General features: G+C 38.7%; 3 protein-coding genes across 5 annotated transcripts; 2 read left to right on the top strand and 1 right to left on the bottom strand.

Moving 5' to 3' along the window:
* Window positions 1–856: 856 nt before the first annotated feature.
* LOC121751383 (probable plastid-lipid-associated protein 14, chloroplastic) lies at window positions 857–5,518 on the top strand. Of its 3 annotated transcripts, none has more exons than XM_042146117.1 (14): window positions 857–1,002; window positions 1,298–1,643; window positions 1,717–1,760; window positions 1,856–1,934; window positions 2,008–2,124; window positions 2,352–2,534; window positions 2,609–2,695; window positions 2,887–2,996; window positions 3,086–3,173; window positions 3,264–3,344; window positions 3,424–3,500; window positions 3,687–3,822; window positions 4,382–4,444; window positions 4,768–5,518. In XM_042146117.1, exons 2-14 carry the CDS (start codon window positions 1,329–1,331, stop codon window positions 5,410–5,412), a joined length of 2,025 nt encoding a protein of 674 aa, XP_042002051.1. In that variant the 5' UTR covers window positions 857–1,002; window positions 1,298–1,328; the 3' UTR covers window positions 5,413–5,518. The 3 variants fall into 3 exon arrangements, with proteins under 3 accessions (XP_042002051.1, XP_042002054.1, XP_042002052.1); XM_042146118.1 differs by lacking the exon at window positions 857–1,002 and adding an exon at window positions 1,053–1,163; XM_042146120.1 differs by lacking the exon at window positions 4,382–4,444.
* Window positions 5,519–5,661: 143 nt separating this feature from the next.
* Window positions 5,662–10,764, bottom strand: LOC121751384 (splicing factor SF3a60 homolog). Its single transcript, XM_042146121.1, has 12 exons — window positions 10,505–10,764; window positions 10,280–10,399; window positions 10,097–10,201; window positions 9,691–9,833; window positions 9,313–9,409; window positions 8,914–9,078; window positions 8,205–8,276; window positions 7,807–7,965; window positions 7,583–7,660; window positions 7,042–7,170; window positions 6,312–6,458; window positions 5,662–6,102 (listed from the first exon to the last, which is right to left on the bottom strand). The coding sequence occupies exons 1-12, from the start codon at window positions 10,676–10,678 to the stop codon at window positions 5,956–5,958; spliced, it is 1,536 nt and encodes a 511-aa protein (XP_042002055.1). The 5' UTR covers window positions 10,679–10,764; the 3' UTR covers window positions 5,662–5,955.
* Window positions 10,765–11,252: 488 nt separating this feature from the next.
* LOC121751110 (vesicle transport protein SFT2B-like) lies at window positions 11,253–14,535 on the top strand. The gene is made up of 6 exons (XM_042145825.1): window positions 11,253–11,379; window positions 11,491–11,544; window positions 11,711–11,784; window positions 12,302–12,419; window positions 13,063–13,121; window positions 14,158–14,535. The coding sequence occupies exons 1-6, from the start codon at window positions 11,293–11,295 to the stop codon at window positions 14,234–14,236; spliced, it is 471 nt and encodes a 156-aa protein (XP_042001759.1). The 5' UTR covers window positions 11,253–11,292; the 3' UTR covers window positions 14,237–14,535.
* Window positions 14,536–20,594: the final 6,059 nt, after the last annotated feature.

Below are 20,594 nucleotides of genomic sequence, written 5' to 3'. Positions count from 1 at the left end.
CCATAATACTAAAATTAATTAAAAAACCACAATAAATATTACAAATTACAAATAAAATAAAAAAGACATAATTAAAATCCTAAAAATTAAAAATTACATAATTAAAATACTAAAAATTAAAAATTACATAATTAAACTCCTAAAAATTAAAAATTACATAATTAAAATCCTAAAAACTGAGATTGAGAGAGTTGTTTAGTATAGTGTCATTTTTTGTGTTTGAAATGAGAGTATTTATAGATGAAAGTATGAATTTTGGGGTAAAAATAATGAAAAAAATAAATTAAAAGTGTGGAAAAAATGGATATATTTTATTAGGAAGTGAGACAATATTTTTTTAATTAATTTTGAATTTTTCAGATTTTTTCGATTTTTTTAAAAAAATAAATAAAAAAATGATAAATCAACGGGCCAATCGGAATCTGCCACGTCGACGCGCTGTGCTCTTGCCGCTGGCACGGACGTGCTCTATGCATAGAGCAGCGCCATGCCAGCGGCAAGAGCGCAATGGTGGCGGAGCGCGTCCTTGCCAGCGGCAAGGACGGACGGTGAGCTGCTGCTCACCGTTGGGAATGCTCTAAAGCTTAACATAGTGTATTCGGTCGGAAGCACATAAAGGGTTTTCTAGTGCTACGTCCCATACTGAAATTAAAATTAGTAGACGTAATGTTGAGGTCGGACATAAAAATTGATATGATATGTGAATAATATAAAGATGTAAATAGACCTAATACGACAAAAAGTTCAACCAAAATGAGAAGGTTCATCTACAGTGAGCCCCCATGCGGTTCCTACAGTGAGATATTTATTAAATGTGAAAAATAAGGCAGGCCGACGTAGACTCGCGATAGGCTCATGTCGCAACACTGCAAACGCACGCATCTCTCACATGCCTCTCTCATTCTCATTCTCTTTATTTATTTATTCTTTTTTCTTTCATTTCTCACCTCGCGCTTCTAACAATCCTTGATCGCGGCTTGATGAATTGACCGCCATAAACCGGTAAGCGATGCGGAAATTAACCATTGCTGAACCTGCCTACAATATCGGCACTATACACAATCTATATTACTTTTATTTTACGGTCTATTATGCGAGTGCGCGTATATTATTATATTAACGCATATGCAGTGGCGTGATCGGTTAATTTTGGCGGTTACATGGTGGTAGAATTTGAATTAGCTCGTTTTTTATTTAATTTTTTCTTCGGTTTGTGGAATTATGCATTGAGCTATTGAATTGATTGTGTTTTGAGCTGAGAATTTACTGATTCAGCTCAATATGTGGTTTTATGCAGTTGACGAGCGTTTGCGTTTGAATTGATTTTGATGGCGTTGTGTGCGGGAGTATGTTCGAGGTCGTCTTTCGATTTTGCTGATGTGCCATTTTTTAGAAGCGGTAATTTGTCGAAAAGACGAGTGTTTTTGCCTGTGGTTTTGAGAGATAATAAGAGTCTCCAGAAGCAGAGGTTGAAAATTGGATGCTTTGCTTCGAGAGGAAATGTGACGCCTGAATTAGAATCTGAAGAGAATGCTAGTGTGAGCAGCTCCAAGGACGATGATGGTGATTTTAGCCATGTGATAAAGTTCAAGATGTCGGATTTCAAGATTCACGATCGAGTTAGTATTGGCCTTGGAAATAGGGTATGTGAAATTCTTACTGCAAATGTATCTCTGTCTCATTCAATTGATGCTGAATTATACATTTGTGCTTCAGGGTGATGAAGTAGTTTATGAAGCCACAGTGAAGGAACCTAGCAGGTGTGTTTTCATGGTTGGAGTTCGTTCTAGATAATTATTGGTGGAATGCTGTGAAGGTTTAAAAGTTCTGATGCTATTTCTTTTTGGCAATGCAGTCCCCTTTTTAACACAAGAGTGGTACTTAGGCGGCTGGTTAGTACTGGTGCTAAGCGTAGGGGAAAACGTGCAATTCAGGTATGCTCTGTGAATCTTTGATATTAATTATCTTTATCTGGTTTATAATCTTCCTCTTATAACTTTGTTCTAGGTGTTGAAGAAACTAGTCCGCCGAAGACTAATGTACCATTCTTACTCGATGCAAGTTCATGGCTATGTCTGCTCATCCACAACTGATGATAGGGATTCATTCGTTCTAGTTCATGGGGTAGGTGGCTCTTTACAATAGCTAAATTTATTCAGTCTTCTATAAATGTGTTACGTGCTAGTATTTGAATTGCATAATATAGGAAAACTGGTGTATGGCTATTACTGAATACAGAATTATTTCATTGGTGTAGCTGGTAATAGCAATTCATGTCTGAATGGAATAAATGACCAAGCCAAGGATCTTTTCCCCTACTTTTTTCTTATTTACTTTTTGTCAACGTACAGTATCACGGCAGTTTGTCTTTGAGACATTGGCTTGAACAATCAGATTGGCTGCCAACTTTGGAAGCTACTATTGCATGGGATGAGGAATCTGTCAGGAGAGTTGGTGACGTTACAGTGGGAGGGCCAGCAGTTTCTCGGCAGTTACGCCTTATTCGAATTTTAATGCGAGATCTATTGATTGGAGTATGAAATTTACCCTTGCCTTGAGTTCAAGTTATTAAAGGCTCATGGTTTTTGACATTTCAATAATGAACTAGGTGAATTATCTGCACAGCCATGGACTTGCACATACAGAGTTGAAACTTGAAAATTTGCATATCAGCCCTGTTGACGGACATATCAAAGTGAGTATAACAAATAATATGCATGAAAAGAATACTTTTATACAGATTTATGGTGTGAGTCCTTTGTTTGCTGCAGTAAATCAACATGACATTTTATCTTTTACTACTATACTATTCATGTAAAGAATATTTCTGTTTTTCTTGTTTGGGTAACCCCTGTATGTTCTTCTGATTACATCTGCTACCTTTAGGTTGGGCTTTTGGGAAATGCTGCTTATTTTCATGATTGCAGTCCAGCAGATGATAGCAAAGTCGACGGCTACACTGACAGGCGAAAAATGATGATTGCATTTGATATGAGGTATCGTATCAAGTATCTAATACGTCTGTCGTTGCTTTCATCTATCACTATCTATTTTTTAAATATGCTTTTTCAAATATATTTGCAAGATGTGTTGGATTTATCATGGCTAAAATGGTTCTGAGGGACCTCATGGATCCAAATATGTTTGCTAGGTTCAAAGCATTCCTTTCGAAAGTAATTCCTTCATCCATATCTTGTTTTTGCTTTGATTTTCTAATTTCTAACTGAAGTGCTTTATCCTTTTTCCGGATCTGGGGCTTTCAGGGAAATGATCCTTCCTGCTTGCGTGAATTTCTGATGCATACTGTCAGCAGGAATTCTTCTCTGGAAAATGATGGATTCCAAGTAAATGCAGTTTTTTTGTTTGGCACTTAATGAACCTTGACCCATAGGCAAGATGGGTGATGTAGAAAACTTATTGCAGATACTTGATAGGAACTGGGGTACTGGTTGGAATTTGTTGTCATTACTCCTTGCTACCAAACCGTCAAAGAGAATAAGGTAAGCTGGATATTTGTTACCGCGGTCTAGATATGACGTTATGAAAATATCTTCAATATTATATCAAATGAACATTTTAGATTTTGGGTGAACGTAGCTGAACTAGTCTTCTTGTTTGCTGAATATGATGAACACTGTCTTTTCTTTTCGGTTTCTCCTAATAGGTCTATTGTTGTGCTTCCGCAGTTGCTTAGATGCACTGAAACATCCTTTCTTGTGTGGACCAAGATGGCGTGTAGATCCAACAATGGACATGATTAGATGGAGCCTGGGTTCTACTGCCGTTCGAATTATTGAGGAATACATTTACGGCAGACAGCAGGTTTTCAGAAATTTCTGAATGTATTTGTGTGTGATCATATAATAACCTAAGCAATTAGATTGCTTATCATTAGTGTTTTCTAATATTATCTAGTTTTTAGAGATTCTGTTCATTACAGAGAATGTGGTCTTTCCTTTCCTCTCTGGCTGCATATTTGAACTCACAGATTTGGAACTCTCGCTATGTATTCCAGCCCTGACATGAACATCCTCTAGTATAGTGATAAACTTAAATTTGTTGGCCGTCACATAATATAGGATCAGGTGAAGTTATTCAGCTTCTAAAGAAGGCCCCGGAAAATTTAGTCCGTAGATCTTATCGCACCCTATGTTTCTTATGATGTTGAAATAGTCTGATGATCAATGGAGAATAGCTGGGAAGGAATGTGCAAATGTCTTTGTTTGGGAATCTCACTTACTACTAATGGACATGTTATCCGCTCATTTACATAAAAGAGGATTTGGGTCAATCAGTGTTTCACTACTTAAATGCATGAACCACACTGAAAATTGGTACTTCAGACAGTTTTTATTAACCTCGCATCGGTACTAACTTTCAGCGACAAAGAATTGCACATTTCATTGAGCTAGTGGAGATGTTAAACCCTCATTCAAAACCAAGGGTAAGAAGTTTCTTAGCTACTTATCCTTTTCTTACCGAAATTTCTAGTTTTCTTGTGAATCTGTTTTTTTTTGTTATCTGTTCCGATTTCCTCAAGGTAATACCAACTCACATGCCGCAACTAATTTCCGACCAAGTCCTCTAGTTATACAAGCCTATCAATATCATGCTTGAACAGTTTTCAATCTATACCCTATGCTGGTCAATCCTTTTAGCTGTGACTTGCTGATATTTTCTATTGGGTTTTGATGTTGCCAAAAATGTGGGACTTATACTCCTATTTCACAATTTACACTGTTTAATTTTTTTAATTATTGCATGCAGAATTGGTTGGATCTGTTGCCTGGAAAATGGCGTCTCCTCTACAGCACAGGCCGTCATATAGGACTCACCCTTCGACAAGCTCCAACCCGTCTTCTCATCGGTGATGTGCACTTGAATGTCTGTAAACTCGCCAAGCCACATGCAACTTTTTCCTTGGAATCAGACATATGCTTCACAGTCATGCCAGGTACTGGTAATGACTGGCCCCACGAAAAAACCGGAACAAGTGGAAGATTACAAGTGACTTCTCTCTCTAAGCTGAGGGCCGGGAAGCGATTGTACATAAAGGAGGAAATGTCCACCAAACTCCGTCCAACCACACCGGATATCAGCGACTCTGTTCTAGAAAAACTGTCGAGCAAGAAGTGGAGAAAGATTATGCCTATAAAGGAATTCCCTTCAAGTCTACCTGTTGCAAAACTTGTATCGTCTGATGTTGATATCACGATGAGTCTGGACGAACCATTGATGAGAGATATAAAAACCGCACAAGATGTGATTTGCGAGGTGAGAATGCAAGTTCCGCCTGAACTGTTTGATCCGTCGAAAATCGTATGTGGTACTTACGTAGATTCTAGGCTACTTGTCCTTCGAAGTGTGAATGGTTCTGCTGTGTTGTTCACGAGGGTGGTACAAAATTGTTGATCAAAAAGCACTAGTAATGTACAGACAGTTAGGCTGTTGTTAATAAGGCAGAAAATTTTTTCAGCCTCAGTTTGGTATTTGAAGGAAATTGTTCTGTAACGCCAAATGATAGAACTTTTTAGTGCTCTAATTAGAGTATATGATAATTATACACAATTGTAAATAAAAAGGCATTTCACCCAGATGCTCTAATATAGACTGCTTGGGAAAAATATTTCAAACCCAACGCAACAGATAGTAGATGGAAGCTTTGTGAAAACAAAATAACAAAATTTCATTAGCAAAATTATATGCTACATACATGACCTGCGTCTCTTAAGCGCTCACAGAGCCAGCTTAGGCAAGTCATTCTAATCCATGCTAAGAAAAAACAATGATACAGCAAGATGGCCTCTACACACAAGTAGTTAGGGTCGCTTCCCATCAATATAATAAAACTTTTATCCAAAAGAAGGGAAGCCAAAGAATTCTTGGACGGTTCTGCTGAGATGTAGTTGCGTGAGAACCATTGATAAGGTCCAAAAGCCACATTCGGTAGTTTGCTCATATCAAACCCTGGCGTTGGAGATCTGTATATGTCTTCTTGTTGTAAATGTTGCCCTCATGATCTTCGTATTCCTCTTCAAGATCCGGGCGCCATTTATTAAGGCCTTGCTTTTCTTGTATTCTTTCCCAAAGGTGTTTTGCTTCCTACATTATGATATATTACATCAAACCGAAACATATTCACAGAACAGGCATTGAAAAAAATGTTGAGTTCAACCTAGAATGATATTATTAAGTCATTGCTTATGTTCACAACAAAACCCTCTCCCTCCATTAGCAACATCCATCAGAAGACAATTATCAACGAGGAAACAGAAGCAGTACAAAATTACTAATATTTATGAAGTGTAGACCTCGATTGATGTTATCTCATTAAAGTTCTTGGTGTTCGGGATTCCTAGACATCGCATCCCGTGTTGGTGCCTCCATTCCTTGAAGTGGCGCTCATAGGCTCTGCGACCCCAGTAACTATGGTTCCCACATATCTCACATTTGAACTCCTGATTCACGAGTTCATGTGAGGATTATCGAATAGCATGAAATAAGCATGAAAGCAGAATTCTGGTGTAAGTATTATTATGAACATAAAAAGAAATAGTTGAATTATGAACAGCAAATTGATTAGACGTACACTTTATGATAGAATATCTTTTCTCATGGTATGACAAGTCTTCGCTATCAGAAATGTATAAAAAAGATCTATCATAAACAACGTTTCCCTCTCTCTTTTTCCTTTCTTGGGTCATGCAAGTACAAAGTACTACCTCATTAGCTCATTTTTTCAGACCCCTGCCCTCAGTTTCTCAATTCGCATTATTTGAGAGGAAATGTGTATTGCATTGCTTGAAAAGTAGTAGTAGAAATTGTACAACAAATATGCACAATATGATATATACTTCAATATTCAAAATTATTTGATAAGTATTATAGTCCATACTACTTATCAATAAACCACATGAACACCCTTACATACAAGTATTTATTAAAAATGATGACATGAAAATCAATCCATGTGCATGATAAAGTTTACTTCTAGGAGCTGTATATAATCAACACCAGACTGCAAGCATAAATTGGGCCTACCTGACCAAGCCCATGAAGCTTATACAACCAGTAGGGTATTGGCTTTCCGTCCCATCCCATGGGTAACTTCAGGGGATTGTAGATCTGCTGATCTTCATCGTCACTCTCAGACTCAGGTTGTACTTCGTCCTGATTATAGGATTTAAATAAAAGTCATATTATTATATGTGATCCGGATACTAGTGGAACCAATTTGTATAATAAAAGTTAAGAACTGCTTTATGTGTCAGCTGACTCCGAACTCCGAAGACCATTCATGCATTTACTTATTATAAGAAAATAAATGGTATGTGAATCAATCATATTAAGACAGAGAATTTTATATTTTTCTAAAATGTCAACATTCAGAATTAAAGCACCAAATGTTCATTAAAAATGTGTTCTAAAGATTAATCTTATTTAGGAATGAATAAAATCCTAATATCACTGTCCTTTGTAATTTTACCACTTATGATGTTTTCCCTGTGCACAGAGGCTTCTTTTCCTCCCCCTTCTCTCTTGCTCTTATAAGGGGCAAGTTTATAGAGTTTGAAAATAGTACCTCTTCACGTTCTTGTACGATTTCATCATAAGTCAATGCATGTTTCTTCTCAATATTTTCTTTAGTCCGTACAATCGTCTGCAAAAAGTCAACAAACAAGTATCAATCATGTGAATACTTTTTCATAGTCCAGAAAATGTAAGTGGAAGACATAGGAGAGCTTGCAAGTGACATGTACATGGGAAGGCTATGAGCAAAAGGAATGGAGACAAGCATCAGTATACCTCATGCAACAGGTCACACATTTTTTTCATCTTTGCTTCCATCAACGCAATCTCTTTCGCATCTTCACTTGGTTGTTGGGACATACCGCCACCATTTTGTTCATGTTTGCGTGAGCCTTTGATGAAATGTTTTCGGTCCAATTTGTCAAGTGGTGTATGCTGCAAACCAAAAAAAAATTGATAAAATCAGTGGCATGCACTCATTAATATATAAACAGAGGGTCGCTGTTGTTATAGATCAAAAGCATAAAACCAAAAACAAAAGCAAAAAGTAACTATAAGCAACAGCCTCAAGACAAAAAATCTACTAGTATAATCAGAAAAAGACATTTTTTAAGTCAGGAAAACATAGTGAACAACAAGATAATGCCAGTTCATAAAGATTGTTACACCCTAACCTTTATAAGAAAAAGCCTTTCTGCACGCTGCTGTAACGTACCACCTGTCTTCAGACCAAGAGCAGACAATGCCTAAAAAAGTTATCAGTCACCAACATCGTCATTAGTTGGAAATAAAATGATCATTATAATTCAATACTGGTGTAGAAAGAATTAAAAGGCACACATGCATTAGCAGATCCGGGATGGGGATTGAACCTCCCCCAACCACACCCGGAATTTGTTTACAATATTTAGATACATGCATATCTGTGTAAATGTATATACTGTCTGTCTGTATCAATATAATAGATGCATTGAAGTAGATGGTCAGTTAGAATTCAAATAAACATTAATAGTCAAGATGTGATTTTATTTATGCCACCCCCCCCCCCCCAACAAAATATCCGCAGTTCCATGTATCTGGGTTTAATCAAAGAAGCCTTATGCATAAAAACCAGATTATCGCACCCCCAATCATTTTTTAGCAGGCCAACCAGTTCATTTTATCGGCTTATGCAGAAGCCATTACTTTGATACATCTGTACTTTTTTTTACTGATACAGAGCTTTATACCAGCAACCACCTAATCTTTTCTTTTCACGTGAACAAACAGTGGAGCCCATCACAAATACACGCCAATTCATTTATTTTTCTTCAAAACAGCATAATAACAATATTGGCTAAAGAAGAATGCAACAAATCTAATGAAATGCAGTCACACTCACACCTCCTTTAACTTCTCAGGTCCTACTTCCATTAGTTGTTCAATTGTACTGTAATAATCAAGATCAATCAATGCCTCATGCTGTTTGACATTCCCATTTTCATGATTCTCACTCTGCCATCCTTGAATCAGTCCGCTAGTCCATAGCTCTTCAAATTCAGCAACAACCTGCCAGAGACAAGGTATTCAGATAATTAAAACAAAGCCAACTGAACTAACCAAAAGGTCAATCAATTATTAATCATGCATAGCCTCATGGCATCATCAAACATGGAAGGCATAACAAAGTTGGCATAGTTTATATTTTATGATTAAATCAGTTTCAAAGAAAACAGCATGGCATCTAAAGTGCAAAAGAGAACAATAGTCAAGGTATAGATAACAACGACTTTGGAAGCTAACCTTTGAAAATATTCTCCCAAGATCTTGCAAAGGTTCTGTCCGCTCAAAAAAGTATATAAGATATTCCAGAATTTTCTGCATATAATCCCGGTATTGTCTGTTCAAAACAAGGGAAAGGGGTGAACAGTGACCAAGATGGATGACAGAGAACATGGAACTTTTTCTCATTTTTTAATTGGGGGGAGGTCACAAAACAATACAAATCGAATGCTGTTTTAACAAATTTGTGTTTAATAAATCTGCAGAAGAACTGATGAAGAAGGATGCAAGGCAGTCGTGGAGGTCCAAAGACATACCAGCCAGCCGCAACTAAAAGAGTAGATGCAACATTATATTGTACATTAGTATTCATTTCCAGAAAAATTAATCAATATATACCTTGTCAACTTCAATTTGCTTGATATCTTCTCTGTATCTGAAAATACATCAAGATAAGCAGAGTACTCAATTTGCTGCCCAAACTTGGAGTTGATGTACTCATTATATAGTTCATGTAAATCAAGGTACCGTCCAAAGGCTTCCTGAAATAAAATCATGAAAAAAATATAATTCTTAAACTGCCAAGTCTGCTAGCTTACAGAATCCCAAATGAGGTTTTTAAAGAAAACATCCAATGTAAAGATGAAATATGCTCTTTCAAGAAACATAGTTTAAAACTGGGATAATCAGAGAACATTTGCATCAACCATTGCCCCTTTCAACTTCTATATACTAGTTAAATTCCAAAGTTTCTAGTTTTAAGTATATCTGTTTAGTGTATTTGCTAAAAATTAAAAGAACAAACCTCCCCAGTGAACTCAATGACCGGCTCCTCCTTGAGAAGATGTTCATACTCATCAGTAGTGTCCACATATCGCGCAGCTGGATGTCGTCTATGGTACTCCCTAATCTGAGTACAAACAATTCATACCATGAAAAATCATCCAGGAAATAGCAGAAAACACCATACAACCCTAGAATCACAAACCTCTTTTAATCTATCGTAAAATGCACTAAACACGTTAACATTTGCCGACGTCGAACTCTGTCCACCAAGCGCTGCAATCTCATCCTTCCTAGCATTGTCCTTGTCCTCATAAATCTCGACCTAGGAACAAAAATAACCGCAACAAACAAACACAAAAATATCATTTCAAAACGAATCAATCGCGAAAAATTACTGAAACATTGCATAAGCGCGTTAAGACTTTACGAGTTTGTTAGAGGTGTCCATAATTTGCTCAATCATGTTGCGAACTCGGTGGCTCTGGTAGAGCCGGTCCCTGTTGGTCGGTGGGTCGGTCTGAAGATCCTTGACGACGAGCCGTTCGAGACGCTCCACCTCCTCGTGCGAGGCACGCGTCACCTCCAGCAGCGTCGACGACATGATTTCTTCTGCGCAGAGCTACTTTGCGACGGAGGGCTTTTTCTATTCAGTGGGTTTTTGTGGTGAAGACGATGAATTTAAAATGCGAGTCCCTAAATCTCCTTTTTATTATTGCATTCAAATATGTAAAATTAAAAGTTATTTTTAGTTTTAGTACACTAATATAAATAAAAATTCAAACTTTATTTTATTCGATACAGGATGATTCAATTAATAATACGATAAGTAGTAGTAGTATCTTGGTTATTAATATGTGATATATATATATAGTGATGGAACTATAAACAATTTTATTTAATAGTATAATCAAACAATTTTGCATTATTTGAAACATTTATTTATATTTTAAAAATTTATTCACAGTATTTATCAAGTATTTAAAGCAACAAAAATATTAACCATCAAAATAAAATAGCATTCGTTGAACTGAAGTTGCAAACAAAAGAAAATGGTTTATTACAAAATGAAAATAAATTTATGGTATTTGCAAATCCATCCCCATACTCTTTGCTTATTCTAATTTTTACCCCTTAAAAACTAAGCTTGAATAAGCATCCATAAAACTAGACTTGAATAAGCTGTTGATTAAACAAAAAATTGTGAAATTCTGGACAATGTGGAGTTCTAGCCAAGATGATGAAGAACAGCAAGATTACTTTGTTGAAGGGACTGAAGGTCTCTGCTCTCTATCTCCTATGCAGGTAATACCATCAAATAACTCATGATTCGAATCGATGTATTAGTTCAATCTTTACCAAAAACCTACTTTGATTTCACTTTTGTTGTTGGTTATTTTCTTCTTAATTGAGCAGAGGATGTATGGGTTCGGTGCTTGTTTACTAGCTGGAGTTGTTTGTATGTTCTTGGTATGAAGATCCCTCTTGAATTGTTCAATCTTCTCAAAATATTACTATGGGCTGTAATATCGTCCAATTTTTAATTGAAATCCAGCTTAAATTTCTGAAAGTATCGACTTATTTCATAAGTGAGGATGATTTTAACGACCTTTACTTTGATTAATGTCCATCGCAGTCGTTGATTGTTTTTGCGAAACCCATCAAATTCGCGGTATTATTTACCTTTGGCAATGTGCTGGCAGTTGGGAGGTACATTGTGGTTGATGCATTATTTTAACGTTGTTTGTTTTGGTTTTTGGGTTTGCATTGTTCCTTTTTGAAGTTGACATGGGTGAAAAGAAGATTGCCTTTCTAGGATCATGGTAGCAAAATTTAAGATCATTCAGTTAAATTAATTTTGTTCTAGTGGACATGGTTCTATATGTTTAATTTTTTAGTATCTGCTTGAAGATTGGTCTTTTATGATCAAAGTATGTCTGCGGACGCAGTAAGGTAGGGTGGACATTCATTATAGTGGTCTCTACGTACAAGTTGGAAACATTTTAGCATGAGATGGATTGTAATGAGTATCTCCTTCTTGACAAAAGATAATGGTTTGTCTATCGCCAACTTGTTGGTGGCAGAACGAAAAACAAGAACTTTTGTATGTGAAGATCAATGGGAATAGTACAATTTTGTGATTATATATATACTAATCAGTGAAGTTTTGTGTTTTGTTTTGCTTGGATATATTCACTGAGGTTCTGATCAGGACTCTAATTGGCAGCACAGCTTTTGTCATTGGACCTAAGCAACAGCTCCGCATGATGCTTGATGATGCCCGCATATATGCAACAGCAATCTACGGCGGATGTGTGATCGTGGCTCTTATTTGTGCTCTTTTGGTAAGCCTACTGGATTAAATTGGATAATTAAAATGTAAAACTATAAAAAAAATATGCCCTGATAAAAGGAGATAATTGTTTTTTAGAAACACAATACCCTGATGATGTGCATGCATTTAGGTCGCTGATATCGGGAAGTGACTTCATTGTGCTTGTTTCCGGCAAACAGAATGTATCGATGACTTTTGGCGTTTATGAAAAGAATTAAACTAAGTCTATTGAAAATTTGATAATCTAGTATGCATATGCATAAAAAGGTATTTTCTGGCTGTATTCAGTGGAAGGAACAAGGGAAGAAGAGACTGGTTTAGCTGAACTTAACCAAACATAACCTAATGTTTTGGTAGCTGGGTAAGAAATGTACTAACAATTCATTAGCCAGTGCAAACACACTTACACCCTCCTTTTTATGCATATCAGCATAGGCAATTCTGCTAATGAGTGTAAGTTTGCTATCTGAAAATTAGTTAACTTATTCAGTTATTCCCAATCATACTAGCTAAACTCGATACTGAATAAAATGTCATATCTTTCCTATCCCATATGAATGCACCTCATAATTTCTTGTCAACTTGTTGATTAGCACAGTCATGTACTATAAGTTAGTATATCTTTATCTAGTGCTTCTTTTTCTGTATTGCAGATCCACAGTAAGATTCTTACCTTAATTGCCGTGATATGTGAAATTTGTGCTCTATTTTGGTAAGTGTTGTATTGTGCATCTATCTAGTCTTACGTTCTATCGTTTACATCCTCTTTGCTGTTTAACATACACAGATACGCTTCATCTAATTTTGCTAGCCTGGTATGTTTTTTGGAAGCCTGTTTGGTTCTACACCACGAAGTTGATATTATGTTATAACTTTAACAGATTGATATTTCATATTGTAACTTCCTTAAGCTCATTATATTTTAGTGACAATTACAAGTTTATGAATGGATTATGATTGTCATTCTTTCTAACTTCCCACACATCATTGCCCTTGAAATAGAATTTATGCTTTTTGGATATACATCATCTTTAAATTCTTTACTGTGTCAGATAAAAAACTTGTGAATTCACTATCTATCTCTGTAATTATTCGGATGAAACTTTCTCATCCCCAGCATAGAAATCTAAGACAGGAATCCTGAATTTATGCTACTGATGGTAACTGCAGATTGCCAAGTCATAGAATTTCCAATCAGAAGCCATTGGTTACATAACTTATCGAACATGTGGTGTCTTGATATTCGGGACAGTCCAAAAAGTAAAAGAAGAAAGAAGGATATACAATTAGATCCATAACTATATCTAAAACATTCTTTTAACATTTTATCCCATAAGATAAGACATTTTGCAATATCCCAATTTTGCTAGTAAAACCTTTGTCTTAAAAAATGTACCCATGCCATGAGTAAATATTTGTGCCTAAGTAAAGAATAAAAAAAAGACTTGTATGTCGTCTTTCACCAAGTAAGACTTGTAAGTTGTAACTACTTGTGTCTAAAATACCTTTCAACGTGAAATTGCTTCTGGAGAAAAAGTATCAAATAGCTAAAACCATTGTAAATGTTGCCCATGAGTAAGGATGATACTTTAATGTTTTGACATCAGGGAAGTAGTCACATAATCTGCTGAATAAAATATGCCGAGTTGAGTGAATATGCATCGACACATTATGAAGTTTGCAGAGAGCCCTCCCTTTCTGTTTTTTTGCTTGGTGTACTAATTATTTCACAATCTGGGTCATTGCAGGTACAGCTTGAGTTATATTCCATTTGCCCGTAGAATGGTATCTGATCTGACAATTCGTCTCTGTGACACCGAAATCTAGATGACTTAATGTGGCTATCTTTTTCCTTATTGCCTTCACAAAATTGAAGCATCCTCGTTTGGCTGGCTCTTGACCCTCTTGATATGGCAATATTCCATTTGTTTCTTTTTCCAGCGTATGATATAAGCTGTTTCACTCCAAGTTTGTTGTGGGAGACTAAAATTTCTTTTATGATTTTATAGATCCCCCTGGCTTCATATGGTTTGATTGAGAGCATGTCAAGTGCTACTATCTTCTTAAGGCTTGTTTCTTGGATATGGATCTTTTGGTTTGATTAACGATTTGTGTGAGCTTTTGTATGTTGGTTGAAACCACACTAACTTCTCCATTCACTATAATGCCTTCAGTTTTAGCTTGGATGTAATCAAATTCTTTATGGAGACTTCATAGAGAAACAAATAGTGGTATCCTGTGCTCGTTGCGAGACTAATGTTGTGAGTGGCTGCGGTGCTCCAATATCGAGCTACCAAACCTGTATATTGTTTGTCTGCAGATCAAGATTTTCTTGGATGATAATTTCTTTATTGACATTGTTGTTGAGTTGGGTTTTTCTATGGTGGTTGTTGTTGGTGCACTATGATAAGTTAGCATCACACACGAAAATGAATTTGATAGATTAGTACGTTATGTACTCTTGCTCCAGTCTCAATCTCAACTACGACCACCAAATAATTTATACTCTTTCCTTTTAGCTGATAAAAAAAAATGGATACTCGTTGAGTTATTAGATGCGCCAATAATTTTATTGTTTGCCTACTTAAACGAAAATTAGATGTGTTGACTTATTAAAAGTATATAAAATATTTTGACTCTCCTAAGATGCGATAAATTTAATTAAAAGTTTGATAGTTCAAGTATTATCGGGATAATATGTATAGTACCCTATTTTTAAGGGTGTTTGATTAGGTGGATTAGTAGGAGTATGATTTAGTCTTATCAGTGTTGTTCGATTAGGTGGGAATTTGGGATTTAACCCATATTTGATCTCGATGTAGTAGTATTGTGTAGAATTATCGTGTGACATTAATTAACATTGATGGGATACGAACTAAACAACTAAACAATAATTGCGAGCCCAATAGCAGTGACGGCCCATCAGCCCAAAACCCAAGAAAGAGTATCAGTTCGGCACAACCAAAGAGTTCGGTCACAGCCTATAGCTCGGTAAAAGCCGACCAATCGAGCTCAACTCTCAGATCGGCACAACCAAAGACTTCGGTCACAGCCCATAGCTCGGTAAAAGCCGACCAATCGAGCTCAACTCTCAGATCGGCAAAAGCTGATCGGCAAAGTTCAGCAGTTCGGTCTCAGCAGTTCGGTCTCAGTATTCGACCGAACAAGGAGATAGTGGACCCATGCAGGATCTCCACGACCTCCACTACACCCACGATCTATTTAGTGGTATTAAGCAGTTATCAACCCCACTACCAGGGCTGCAAACCACGATCTTAGTTCGAATGTATAAATAGAACATAGATCAGATAGACGAGGGTTAAGCTCTCCAGATCCTGAATCTTATAGCAAATCAGTATTGTAATCTGTAATCGAGAACCAAGCAATACAAATTTGCCCTCTCTTCTTCCCGTGGACGTAGATTTACCTCAGTAAATCGAACCACGTAATTTTCCGTGTTGTGATCATTTATTACTTGCATTTATTCCCATCAAAAATTCGCCACATCATCACTGGCGCCGTCTGTGGGAAACAGAGAACCAAAACTGTGATAAAGGCGAGTTTTTGATCCCCTTCCACCAAAAAATGCATACCAGATCACGTAATACCCATACTTCCGTCCGTGATGAACGTGAGGAAGCTAGTCCAGCCCGTAGGCCTGGAAAACAGCCTCGGGAGAAATCTGCCTCCAGTTCTCACGGTGAAGGAACAAACCGCTCAAAAAGTCATCGCACCGAGTCTTCCCAGCAGCTCGATTTGAATGAGGCTGTCAAGTTGTTTTTGGCTGAGAAGCAGGATGAGTTCTTAACATTCCTGCAAAAGAGCCAAAAGCCGGAGAAGAAAACGGCGGATTCTCCCTCCCCCTCCAAACATGAAAGTCACTACCGCAGTAGTGCCGTATCTTCCAGGAGAGAGAATCCTCACCACCGACATGTTCCTTTTCCTCCTTGTTACCGAAATCACAGGAGAACTCCATCTCCACCATACCGTAGAGATGTCGGATTCGCTATGTATGGAGCGCTGAAGACTCCATTTTCGGATGATATCACCAGAACTCCATTGCCACAGAATTACCGAACTCCGTCAATGACTTATGACGGGTTAGTGGATCCTCATGATTTCCTGGGACGCTATCAGTATAATATGGCGAACCAAGGTCTCAATGAGGTTCATGTGTAAGCTGTTTCCCGAGCTGCTCATCGGGAACGCAAGAAGGTGGTTTGATAGCCTCCCTCAAGGCAGCATTAGATCTTACAGAGATCTAATGGATGCTTTTCATAGGAGGTTCTTCCAGAAAGCGGAAGCCCGAATCACTTCGGCTCAGCTGCTTTCTATACGTCAAGGTCGCGATGAAAAGATTAGCGACTTCATGACAAGATTCCACAAGGAATGCCTACAAGTAGATGATCTCAATGATCTACTTGTCATTTCGGCATTCCAAAATGGAATTCTGCCCGGAGCTCTCTACAGAAAGCTCGTTGAGTGCAGTCCGCAAACAGCTCAAGAGATGTGGGACATTGCGGACCAGTTTTCTCGTGCCGATGAGGCAGACCGTCGAAAACGGTCTTTAGACAGCTCATCCAGAGGAGACAAAAAGAAGCCCGATCATAGCGATCAGGGGCTTCCTCGCCGAACTCCTTTTGAAAGAATTCAAAGGGCACCGGTACAAGGCAGATTGGGACCACGTCTCGATCTTGAGAAACCGCCCGCTCAGTTCGTACCATTGAACAAGTCGAGAGCGGAAATTTTCGAACTGCATTCTGATATGTTCGAAAAACCAAAGCGGATGACGAAATCAGCCACGCGCCGAAGTCAGGATACGTACTGCTCCTACCATCAAGACCACGGTCACGATACCGAGGAGTGCCGAAATTTGGCAGCAGGTATTGATGTTCTTGTGAAAGCAGGGACGTTAAAAAAATACCAAAGCAAGCTGCCGAAGAAGAATAAGAAACAGAGAGGTGCGAACTGCGCTCCTCAGGATCCTAAAAGGCAACAGGATCCCGAAGACGATGACGAGCCGCAGTATGACGGAGTAATCCAGACTATTGACGCTCTCCCAGCCGGGAAGACTAAGTCGTCTCTAAAAGCAGAACGCAGAGGCGTCAATCGAGAGGAGCCTATGCATAAAAGGCTGAAGAAGGAGGAAGTAATCACGTTTTCAGATGCAGATCCCGTCCCGGCCATTTCTCCTCATCAAGACGCTATTGTCATTCAAGCTGGAGTGGCAAACAAACTGATCCACAGAGTGTTTGTGGATACAGGAGCGTCGGTTAGCATTCTTTTTAAAAAATGTTTTGATAAACTGGAAGTGGATCCAGCTCGGCTCAGTCCGGCCCCACTTCCTCTGAAAAGTTTCGCCCAGGAAGACACCCGCCCTGAAGGTACTATCAGCCTTCCGATTACGGTGGGAAGAGCGCCTACTAGCTCCAGTACGATGATCGAGTTTTTTGTGGTAAAAGCTCGGTCCCCGTATAACATCATCCTGGGAAGAGACTGGCTCAACACAGTTCGGGCCATTTGCTCTACTTATCACCTCACAATCAAGATCCCCACTAAAGGAGGGATTGCAGTCATCCGAGGTGATCAAAAGAGAGCAAAAGAATGTTTGCAGATTGCGCTTAAAAGTGCCGAGCAATCAGATCGGCACCATCAAGCATAGCAATCACAGCAGCCGGAGTCAGAGGCAGGCGAAATGACCGAAGTCACACCGGAGCCGAACTCGATGACAGTTCAGTTATACGAAGATGATCCATCCAGAATGGTCAAGATCGGTTTCGCGGGAACACCTCTGCTCCGGGAAAAGACCATCCAGCTCCTCAAAGAGTACAAAGATGTCTTTGCGTGGTCTCCGTTGGACATGACCGGAGTGTCTTCCGAGGTAATCACACATCGGTTAAATATTGATCCTTCAGTCCGGCCTATAAAACAGAAGCAAAGACTCTTTGCGGCAGAAAGAAATCAAGTCATCCATGACGAAGTCCGCCAATTACTGAAAGCGGATGTATTATTCGAAGTAAAATATCCTTCTTGGGTGGCCAATCCTGTGATGATCAAGAAAAAAGGAGGAGGATGGCGGATGTGCATAGATTTTACCGATCTAAATAAGCACTGTCCTAAAGATTGCTACCCCCTTCCGAACATAGATAAAAAAGTAGAAGCTTTGATAGGCTTCGAAATTTTCTGTTTTCTTGATTTGTATAAAGGATACCACCAAGTTTTAATGGATGAGAATGATGCTTCAAAAACGGCTTTCATTACTGACTTCGGCATTTTTGCTTATAAAAAGATGCCTTTCGGTTTAAAGAATGCCGGAGCCACATATCAAAGGATGGTAGACAAGCTATTTCGGCACCTGATCGGAAAAGAGGTTGAAGTCTATGTTGACGACATAGTTGTTAAAAGTAGAAGCACTTCGGATTACGAAGACAATCTCAAATCAACTCTCGACGTGCTCAAAAAAGTCAACCTCAAACTCAATCCCCAAAAATGTACCTTTTTGGTAGATTCGGGAAAGTTTCTGGGTTGTTGGGTTTCAAAGGACGGACTCAAGGCAAATCCCCTAAAGGTTCAAGTTGTTCAGAACATGGCAATGCCGAAGTCCATACATGATGTGCAAAGGCTAACTGGATGTCTAGCCGCACTGAATAGATTCCTTTCCCAAGCCGAGAAGCAACTGCCGTTCTTCAATGTTTTGAAGAAGGCACCAAAGTTTGAGTGGGGAGCCGAACAGAAAAAGGCTTTTGACGAACTCAAAAGTTATTTAGCCGAACTCCTTATTCTCTCTGCTCCAACAGATGCCGAAGTGATATTCTTATATTTAGCGGCATCAGATCAAACCATTAGCGCGGTACTTGTACGAGAAGAAGGCCTAAAGCAGCGTCCTATCTACTTTACAAGCCGAGCATTAAGAGGTCCCGAAACAAGGTATCAACCTCTGGAAAAAATTGCTCTGGCATTAGTAAATGCAGCAAGGAGACTGCGGCCATAATTCTATGCTCACAAGGTATGCGTCTTAACCGATCTTCCACTTCGGCAAGTTTTGACTAAGCCTGAAGCATCAGGCAGAATTGCCAAGTGGGCCATAGAGTTGGGAGAACATTCAATAGAATATCTACCTCGGAAAGCCTTCAAGGGACAAGCCTTGGCAGATTTTCTGGTAGAGGCAAAGTTCGATCAAGCAATCCCTATTATTGCCGAACAGAAAAGCCCTACCAATGATGAACCAACACAGCCCCAGGAACCCGAAGTAGAGCCGCCGGACTGTTGGATTGGATTCGTAGATGGAGCTTCGAATAAGACGGGAAGTGGAGCTGGTATTCTACTTATCGCTTCCGACGGACACGAGGTAACTTATTCACTTCGGTTCTTATTCCCAACCACTAATAACGAAGCCGAATACGAAGCCCTTCTTGCCGGACTTCGGTTAGCGCAAAGTCTATTTATCAAATCTCTCAAAATCCATTGTGATTCACAAGTCATAGTGAATCACATGTTGGGTACAAGTGAAGCCCGAGATGAAAGGATGAAAAAATACTTGGACAAAGCGCAAAGCATTAGCCGAAGCTTCTCTTATTTTCGGATAATCCGCATTCCCGGAGCGGAAAATGGCCGAGCAGATACTTTAAGCAAGTTGGCCTCATATCCGAGCTCAAAAGTGGAGGAATTACCGCACAGAAGCATTGATGATGCTGAGGTACTTTCAGTAACCAGCTCGCCGAACTGGATGACGCCAATATCAAAGTATCTAGATCAAGGACAACTGCCCGAGGATAAGAGAGAAGCTCGGAAAATCACATGCCGAGCACTTCGGTATGAACTTCATGGAGGAGTCCTATATAGAAAGTCCTACCTTCAACCGTTATTGCGATGTGTAGGACCAGAAGAGACGGACTACATCCTTAGAGAAGTTCATGAAGGATCGTGCGGCAGTCACATCGGAGCTAGAGCTTTAGCTAAAAAAGTTCTGAGATGGGGATATTATTGGCCAACTTTGGTACAAGAAGCAGTACAGCTCGTTAAGAAATGTACGAAGTGCCAAATCCATGCAAATATCCCAAGGATGCCGCAGACCGATCTATGTGCTATGCAAAGCCCTTGGCCTTTTATGCAATGGGGCATAGACATAGTAGGACCACTACCACAAGCTCCTCGGCAAATGAAATTCTTGATCGTTGCCGTGGAC

The sequence above is a fragment of the Salvia splendens genome, chromosome 10, assembly GCF_004379255.2.
Source record: "Salvia splendens isolate huo1 chromosome 10, SspV2, whole genome shotgun sequence".
Classification (NCBI taxonomy): Eukaryota; Viridiplantae; Streptophyta; class Magnoliopsida; order Lamiales; family Lamiaceae; genus Salvia; species Salvia splendens.
This window is presented reverse-complemented; position numbering and strand designations above follow the sequence as displayed.